The 9,193-nt window shown below is 45.2% G+C and overlaps 2 protein-coding genes across 2 annotated transcripts; both read right to left on the bottom strand.

The window, feature by feature from the left end:
* Nucleotides 1-651: 651 nt before the first annotated feature.
* On the bottom strand, nucleotides 652-1,730 carry mespaa (mesoderm posterior aa). The gene is made up of 2 exons (XM_030093982.1): nucleotides 837-1,730; nucleotides 652-732 (listed from the first exon to the last, which is right to left on the bottom strand). Exons 1-2 carry the CDS (start codon nucleotides 1,728-1,730, stop codon nucleotides 652-654), a joined length of 975 nt encoding a protein of 324 aa, XP_029949842.1.
* Nucleotides 1,731-5,040: 3,310 nt separating this feature from the next.
* Nucleotides 5,041-5,921, bottom strand: LOC115390198 (mesoderm posterior protein 2-like). Its single transcript, XM_030093970.1, has 2 exons — nucleotides 5,184-5,921; nucleotides 5,041-5,097 (listed from the first exon to the last, which is right to left on the bottom strand). Exons 1-2 carry the CDS (start codon nucleotides 5,919-5,921, stop codon nucleotides 5,041-5,043), a joined length of 795 nt encoding a protein of 264 aa, XP_029949830.1.
* Nucleotides 5,922-9,193: the final 3,272 nt, after the last annotated feature.

Here is a 9,193-nt window from a genome sequence, read left to right as displayed (position 1 = left end):
AAAGCAAACAAACCAAAGAAATATATTCACCAATGTCACAGGTCAAGTTTCTGGACCTGCTGAATAATCAGTAAAGTGTCTCTTTTCTTGAAGCTCTCAAATGTGTGTCATGACTTGAGGGGAAGGAAAAGTGCTAATTGAGTGATCCTAATGCTTCCACTCACACACTTCTCCTCTCTGTGGGGTTGTTTTCTTCACAGCCTTTCGGAGGGATGTGCACCTATTTAACACCTCATTGTCCAGCTGACAGCTGCTGTGTTTATGTAAGGAAGTGGAGGGCAACCCCCCCCCCCCAGGAGTCTGACTTCATCTGTCCAGACTGTAAAATGCTACTTGACTAAAAACATAACCAGCACAACCAGCAATACAACAGTACTTCAAATGACAGATTACTTTTATTGTAATCACAGTATGAAAGCTTAATAAATACACAGTTATTTACATAAAAAATGATGCATCCATGCCTTTATATAGTGTGTTAACATTAGAAGATCAAATCGGTAAAAAAATATGAGTATAACAGTTCATTAGGAGTCACGTGCCAACACAAATACAAACTAGACTTTGTTTAAAATAACAAAAATGATTTCTGTTTGAGATCATTGCTGCAATGAAAATCTTCGGGTGGCTCGATGAGCGGGGCGACGTCGCTCAGCTCAGTCCAGAGAAGGCGACACTCTGGATCTGCTGCATCCAGTGCTGCTCACTGCTGAAGCAAAGTCCGCTCGAAACCTGAGGATCAGAAACTGACCGTGAATCATCCAGCGTGAGACAAAATGAAACGCAAGCTTTAAAAGCCAGTCTCAGGTGGATCCTGAGGAGTGTGGTGAAGGTACCTGATGTGAGTGCTGCAGAGCGGACTGCTGCTCTGAGCTGGATGAAGGCTGACCGGAGGACTGGCTCTGCTCCATGAAGCCGGTGGACCTCCTCAGCTCCAGCGCCTCCTCGGTCAGGCCCAGCTGGGCAGACAGGTAGGAGATGTAGCGGATGGTGTGCCGCAGCGTCTCGATCTTGGTCAGGCTCTGTCCCGTCGGGGCCACTGACGGAGGGAGGTAAGTCCTGAGGTGGTTCAGGGCTTTGGTCAAATCCCTCATCCTCAGCTTCTCTCTCTCGCTGGCGTTCTGACGCTTCTTACCAGGATATCTCGACCTGGAGACCTTTGTAGTCGAGGAGGAAGCAGAAGAGGACTTGGAAAGGAGTGGGTTTTGTGTCTGAGGAATCAAAGAAGGAGCTGGAAGACTGCTGAACACAAAACTTTCCAACGGAGTGTGTTCGATCCCCACAGGCTGCAGGCAGGTGGGGGACAAGCAGAAAGAGTCCACAGAAGAGGTTGGAGACAGACTGCTGCCGGCACTGAAGTAGCCCGGGTCCAAGGCCGGATCGGGACCCCGAGCTCTATCGAGCAGGGACTCGCAGTCAAGCAGAAAGTTGTTCTCTGGAAGCTGAAGAGAAGAGCAGTGGGACGCCTCCATGGCTGCTGCTGCTGCGGTGTGTGTGGAGCTGTCAGTGTGTCGCTGCTGAGGCAGGCAGACGTGAGTGAGGCAGGGCAGGGACTCCTCTCCATATATGTTGTGGAAGGTGCCAAGTTGCACCTCCGGCAGCCACTTCTCGTCCTGAGAGGCTCTGGGAGCGGGGATGACACCTCGGCCAGGGGGTCCCATGGGAAACAGGCACACTCCGGGGCGAGGTGTGACGTGGCAGCTCGCAGGCTCGTCATAAACGATCCACATTCACACGATCTGCCGCCGCGGCCTGGGAACATGACCCTGTCACCACAGAGGATCTGCCTGGGTCAAAAGTTTCTGTCTCACCTTCTGAAAAATCAGAAACCCTCTAAAACACCTTTTTTGTGCTTTTCATTTAAAAAATCTGTCTTTAAAGATTTAATTTCCAGGATGCAACTCATGAAATTTGACACATTTTGAGCAAGAAACGATACACATGCTTAGGTGTTTACTCTAAGATAAGACACGCTTTGCAATGATAATAATTTGAACGGCTCCTTTCAATTACAGTTCATAGTTAATTCAGTATTGATCACACAAATGTGTTTTTCCTCAGTTACAGTTCTGTATAGATCATGTCCTTTACTCTTTTCTCCTGGGATGAGGCCAGTCTACTGAGATTTCTGGATAATTAGAAATCATTTAACGCTCAGTCAATTATGAAAAACCTTTTTTTAAACCACTTTTTACCTCAATCATGTTGCCCTAATGCAGAGACAACCTTTTATTCTTCTTTGATACACATTCATTCATTCATCTATCCATCCATTCATCCACTGCCAACGTATTTACGGTTCAAATCCTTTGCATATAATCTTCATATGGTCACGCTTGGACCTCTTAAAGGTCAAATAGATAAAGCTGTTGCTGTGTTGTAGGGTTCTTCGACTGTGTCCCGTGTGAATGTCTTCCTTGCAAGGTCAAGCAGGATGGAGTGTGCTGGGCAGCTGTGAGGTGAGATGAGTTTGCACCTCCAGTTGTTTGGACAGCAGTAAGGCCCACCGCAGTGCAGCAGCAGCAACAGCCACGGCTGATCTCACACCAGTTCAGTTTTCAGACATATTGCTCAATAGGTCTAAATGTGCAACACACTTGATCCCATTATTTTAAAAGCTGATTTCGGTCATTCTCTGGGTATGAATGCTCCATCATGATCCCACAAAGCATCATGTTATATTTTTCTCCAGCTCCGCTCCGGAGGTAAAACCACACTCACCATTAAACAGGCTGAAGCTCCCCTGCATTAATATAAACAACAACATTAACACTTATCTGTTTCTATGACAGCTGTCATCCAGCTGACCAACACACAGGTCATTGTACTTTTAATACACACACTTCAAATTGAGAAATCTGTCATCTGATGAAAAGTGGCACTGATCCAAATTGTTTTAAACTTCCATTAAAATCCCTTTTTTGGCACTTTGGTCTTCAAGCGGCTCCGTTTCATGCTTTTACCTTCACTCATTTATTTTCCATTACGCTGTCAACTTTCTCCCTCCTCCCCAGGCTGATTATAGAGAGGATCTTCCTCCTGCTAATCCACATTAGCTCTGATGGTGTTTACTCACATGTAATGAGTGAATAATCAGCACTGCGGCGCTAACCCTTTCATCACAAGCCCCTTTAGCTCAGGTAGTTTATTAGCTTTGCTGTGATGAAAGACCTAAGTGAGCCTATTCTTTGTCTTTGACTTTCTGCTCGCACTTCAAATGAACCGCGTGTTTGTGGCAAAGCAAACAGTCAGGCCCGAGTCCCCGGCCTGATATGCAGAGCCGCACTTCCCCATGAATATTAAAGCCCCCTCAGTGGGATTTAGCAGGTAATTAGGGCTGGAGGTGAGAGGAAGGCTGGAGCGGGCAGGGAGGCATTCTGGTCTAGACTCGGCGGTGCCCGAGGAGCGCTCCGTGTTTGCAGTGGGCCATTTAGCAAAGACACACTAAATAAACCAGATAACCCGGGACAGATCTCAGATCTGCTGTGAAAGGAAAACCTCTGACACTTTACAGATGGTTCAGATCACAGGGGAGGAATTAGATGAACGGATGAGGACAGGCTTGTGTCTTCAGGGAATCAGACGTGATATAATGTGCAGGTGGAACTGTAATGTTATCATGAAAGAACTGAAAAATTAAAATATATGCCATATCACACAATCCTGTTATTACGTCTTATACTTATTTAGGAAGGTTTAACACATAAAGAAATTTATACTGCAAAATAAAAACCTTTACTTCCAGTTATATTCATCCCAAACACAAGTAGATTAAATCAGTGTTTCCATGTTTAAAGCTTATTTGATATGTTGACTCAAAATTTTGTCTGAGAATATTGTTCACTTTAAAAAAAAAACAAAAAACAAAAAACATTTATTTCAGGTTTTTCTGGGAACAAACACTCTGCTGTGTAACATTACTCTGAGACACTCAAAGTCCATCTACTGCAACATTAATTTTTATAGTATCATCTCTTCTTCCACTGCTTCCATAGCATTGCACTGTATCACAATTATAATGTATCAACAAGTTGTGTGGCAATATGATAATAAATAAATAATAAATGATATCTTGTATAAAATATCTTATTATATGATGTTATTTTAAAGACTTTATTATGTATGAATTATGGCATTGTTATCTTACAGTTAAATGATTCCTCCATGGTTTTGTAATATTTTCTCTACTTTGATTGTGTTTCCTGTGTTTTTAAAGCCTCTGAAGTCATGTCACACTACATGACCAGATTTTCAGGAGTTTATTTGTGACTCGTGAAAAGACTGCAACGTTTCTGAATAACTGAAGTTGTTTTACTTGGAAAAACTTCGGAACACATCATATAATACAGGCACAGATTGCACAGAAAACTGTGTTTGTTGTCAATATTTATAAAGGAATCATGTTTAGTTAGTTCAGGATTATTTAAATAGACTGGAAAACCAATCAGTACAGACAGAAAAAATTACATTTATCATGATGAGATACTTGATTTTCAACTTCACAAATCTTTTTTTTTTTTTTTCACCTTGATACTACTCAGCCACATGTTTTTCCAGAGCTTGACCTTCAGGAAGGACCCCCAGGTATTTCTTACCAAGTTGAATTAAGCCTTATATTTTCTCGGTTCTAACAATATGCGGCTTGCAAATATGACTACAAGGACAACGTGCCATCTCCAAGAGTGCATTCAAAAGTGTGGTATGTTTATCTTTTTCACTTCATCTGCCAGTTTCGAAGCAGAAGCCTTCTTTTTATCAGTCCCAAGTGCACACTGCGTTCCTACCTGACAGTCAATTGAACGGAGGGATGTGAATGAGAACGAGACGCGATGTAGATATATATCGTGCAGTTTATTATAAATAGTGGTATAAAGATGTACAAAAATAGCTGTATTTACATGGATCATTTCATGGGAGGAAATAAATAAAAGGTAGAATACCGTCGCTTTCCAATAAATTACAGGATTCACAGTGAGGCAGTAAACACAGTGAAGTAGTTTCCGTCTGTTGTTGGATGATGGTGGTACAGCGCTGGAGCGTTCAGCCCCAGTACTCTCGTGGAACCAGTGGGATGCAGAAGTCTTTGCCGCACATCTGCTGTACAGGAATAAACAGGAAAATGTGTTATTATTGTCACAAAAGAAGAAAAAAAAGTAGTGGAACGTGAGATTTTGTGCTCAAACCTGACAGGAGGGCTGCGACGCAGGAGGAGACTGCAGGATGGGGTCCGAGGCGTCACTCTGAGGGGCTTCGCTGTACTGCCTGTACTGATCCACTCCAAAACTGCAGCTCCCAGAATGCAACACGGGGTTCTGGCTGTAACACTGAGCTGGGTACACGCCCTGGGTCAGACCGTGGCTCTGGCTCTCCTGTCCCGCCGCGGCGGACTTCTGGAAGTAGCCGAGGATGTCTGGCGAGGAGGCGTCGCTGGCCGAGGTGTCTCCCTGCTCCCTCCTCTGGAACAGCGCCTCCTCGCTGAGGCCCAGCTGGGCCGACAGGTACGAGATGTAGCGGATGGTGAGGCGGAGGGTCTCGATCTTCGTCAGAGTCTGTCCGGCGGGGGCGACCGAAGGCGGGAGGAAGGACCTGAGGTGGTGCAGAGCCTTGGTCAGATCCCTCATCCTCAGCTTCTCCTTCTCGCTGGCGCTCTCCCGCTGCTTGCTGCGGATCCGGGCGACCCGGCCCGACTTCCGGCCACGTGCGGAAACGGAGCACGGAGAGGACTTGAGGCTCTGGGAATATCCGGTTTTGGCCGTCGTTGGGGTGGAGAGCGGAGGCTGCTGGTAGGAAGGAGACAGGCTGGAGTCCATGGAGTGGATGGGCGAGAGGGTCTCCGGGGAGGAGAGGCTGGACAGATCGGAGTCGGAACACCACTGGTACTGCAGGCCGTAGTCGAGCAGAGGCACAGAGGAGGTATCCATGTTGTGTTCAGGAGCCCGGCGATCTGACTCCACCGACTCGGAAGCTGAGAGTGCTGCTCGGCTCTGCTCCACCGGTTTATAAGTCCGGGCCAGGCCACAGAGGTGTGAAGTGACACCTCCGCAGATTCTCACAAACAATCACTGTCTAAAGCAGAGGCCACTGCCCCTACACACACACACACACACACACACACACACACACACACACACACACACACACACACACACACACGTCGGCCTCAGTACCTCCTCCTCTGCCTCTGTCTCTCCTCTCTCCTCTGAGTCTGGGAAAGTTCAGCCATACAGGAGTTGAAGTGTGAATTTTGACTCCTGCTGAAAACAATAAACAGTTGTGTTTTTGCTTTTTGGGCTTTTTGCTCGTGCAGCAACTCAGAAACCAGATGCATCTTGCACATGTTTAAAAGATTTGTGTGGAGCGATGTGATTTCTTTTGCAGTCGCCGGCCTTTTAAGCACATCTACATGACCGCTTTAGGGAAGGTCAGCAAACTGAGCAATAAAAACAGCAACATATGCAAGCACGAGACCTTTACTGATACACATATGAGGAATATTCCACATTTATCTGCAAAAACAATATAAATCTACAAATATTTCTCATTACACTGAAACACAAAAACTTTAGATTTTGTTTTAGTAATAATGTCTCAAACAGTGATGCATCCAAATTTATTTCAGCCAACAAAGGTTGGAGACATGAAATAACCAAACAGGACGGAAAATTCAGCTGACTGAGCCTGGATGTTAAACCTCTCTGTTATTATGCTCTGAGAAACGCAGTGCAGTAATGAATGCCAGGCCTGTGCACGGAGTTGAGCCGGTTTGGTGTAAGAATTGGCAAAATCATGCACTTTTGCACTGATTGAGATTCAGCGCCGTTAGCTCGCTGTGGTCTTCTGGCAGATTCTGGAGCTGGGGCAATTTGTCTGTATGATCTGAATTCAGAAAGCAAAGCAAAATGAGAACTTTTGTGAGTAATGCCTCAGTCCTGACTGGATCTCTGTAAAGCCAACACTGCATTCAGATGGATTTGGGGCTTTATATATTTAAGAAGAGTTGGCTGGCCAGTCTACAGCAGCAGCAAGGTGGTCTTTGTGATGTTTTGCAATGCATGATGGACTGAAGCAGTTTTCCAAAGTGAAGTTCCTTTTCTACAAGAGGTTAAAACAGCTTTAAAGCATGGATGACTTAAAAAGTTACAATATTTAAACCAAACACAAGATATTCAATAAGTAGTTTCTTCACTGCTTGTTGAAACTCTCCTCCTCCTCCTCCTCCTCCTCCTCCTCCTCCTCCTCCTCATCCCAACCTTGACCCTGACACCAGCCTCCTCTACCTTCTCTTGATCTTTATATCCCACCATTTCTCACCATCATTATTGTTTTATTGTCAGAGTGACTTCGACTTCAGCAGTGATGCTTTCATCTTTCCTTCTCTTTAATCTTGATCACAGATCTGAATCTCGCCACTGTGTCGTCGGATGTCTCGCACAAGCTACTGCAAGCATGACTTCCATTCTAAATGGCTAAAATGTAAACCTAATGAGCTTTAATAAAGCCTAATGAACCCGTGTTTTCCAGTTACGGCAGAGGTGTGAGGGTTTCACGCTGATGAGAACTGATGAGGCCGAAGGCGTCACTTCACACCTCAGCTGTGAGAACCAGGAATGCAATCTGGTAACCTCTCCCCGTCCCGTCTCCACGGCCTTTTCCCAACTGCACTACATGTATTGTTCAGATTGAGTCTTTAGATTGATGAACCTTCATTGAATGTTGCTGATTTGTCTTGTTGCCTAATCAGAGGGTTGAAAGTTGTTGTTAAAAGAAGCGATACCAGACGATATTAAGACTATAATAAGTTAACTTTTTGATTAAATCTAACCACCATTTGCAAATGCAGGTATTTCCTGTGCGGATTAATTACAGTTGATCCTCAGAGTAATCCCTGAGTCACTATAGCATCTAGTTTTCATTTTCTGATGTATGAGGCAATTTGTTCTGCCATTTTCCTGAAACCTGCTTCCTCTGCTGTTTATAATTTATTAGGTTTCACACTGTCATAAATCCTGACCCTAATCATCCATCCATCCATCCATCCATCCATCCATCCGTCCATCATCTACACTCGCTTTATTCACATTGGTGTGACAGGCGGTGGGCCAGATCATAGCTAACGCTGTGTCACACTCAGTGTCAAAGGTTCATTCACAGAGTCAGCAGGAATATTCCCAACAGCCTCAGATGGTTTAAAAGACAAAACGGCGTAAAAACGGGTTTATTCCAAATCCTGACTGACGCTCCACAGCTCCAGAGGCCCAACACAAGGACCGAGAGTATGAAAAGTGAGACATGAACAGGACTGTAGAGCCTCTCCGGGCCTCAGGATCTCTGGTTCCTGTCTGTGAACACAGCTGGACTTGCTGAAGGTTTTCAGGACAGAAAGACAACAATATGTTAGAGGTCACAGAAATGTCTTCGCCTCTACTAGAATTGACGATAATCTGCGAAAACCTCTGGGATAAAATGTCTTTAAAACCTTCAACAGGCCCGAGTTGGGATGTACGAGGCTGTACGACACGAGATCAGTCCGCTGCAGGAATACTCATCACACCGGCCGATCAAACGGTGTGTGTTAGGTCAGGCCGGGTGAGGAGGGGGCTGAACTGGAGCTGAACTCGGTGTCCGACCCCGCCGGCCGCTCTGACCGAGGTGAGGCTGTGGGAGCCCGGCTGGGAGTTTGGCACCTCTCGGCGGATGCCCACCCACAGCAGACCGAGCGGCCGGGCTGCCTGCCACCTGTCTGAGTGTCCCGGCGTCCATCAAGCCTCACGGCGACCTCCAGATGATATCGAGGATGAAGTGGAAACCACAGCGGTGGACTTTGCCTTAAAGAAGAAGCTGTAAAATCTTGTAAATGATTTTGTAGTAAAAGTATTTCTGAAATAAGTGTTTATTTCAGCAGGAATTGAGAGGAAACCTTGAAGACCTCACTGAGCTCTGCTTTAATCCGGTGTAGTTTAACACTATATGGATTTTATTTTTCTTCTATTTTAGTCTAGATGCACTTCAGGTTCAACAGATTTTGTTGGGAAATGTATTAGTTTTGTGGTGAAAGATCATCTTTGTAGTTTTCTTAAGGCTGGTTTTTGTTCTGCTTTTTTCCTTCACTGTGACAGTTAGTGGCCTGAAGAAAAACATTGAGCTTCTAACCACTTTACCTCTAAATGCCTGCAATATGGAATATGTGTTCACA

Source organism: Salarias fasciatus, chromosome 1, assembly GCF_902148845.1.
Source record: "Salarias fasciatus chromosome 1, fSalaFa1.1, whole genome shotgun sequence".
Taxonomy (NCBI): Eukaryota; Metazoa; Chordata; class Actinopteri; order Blenniiformes; family Blenniidae; genus Salarias; species Salarias fasciatus.
This window is presented reverse-complemented; position numbering and strand designations above follow the sequence as displayed.

Coding starts and splice junctions, on each gene's coding strand:
- LOC115390198 (XM_030093970.1), bottom strand. CDS start 5,921: ATGGATACCTCCTCTGTGCCTCTGCTCGACTACGGCCTGCAGTACCAG. Junction 5,098..5,183: donor CGTCGCAGCCCTCCTGTCAG/GTTTGAGCACAA, acceptor ATTCCTGTACAG/CAGATGTGCGGCAAAGACTT.
- mespaa (XM_030093982.1), bottom strand. CDS start 1,730: ATGTGGATCGTTTATGACGAGCCTGCGAGCTGCCACGTCACACCTCGC. Junction 733..836: donor CTCTGCAGCACTCACATCAG/GTACCTTCACCA, acceptor TCTGATCCTCAG/GTTTCGAGCGGACTTTGCTT.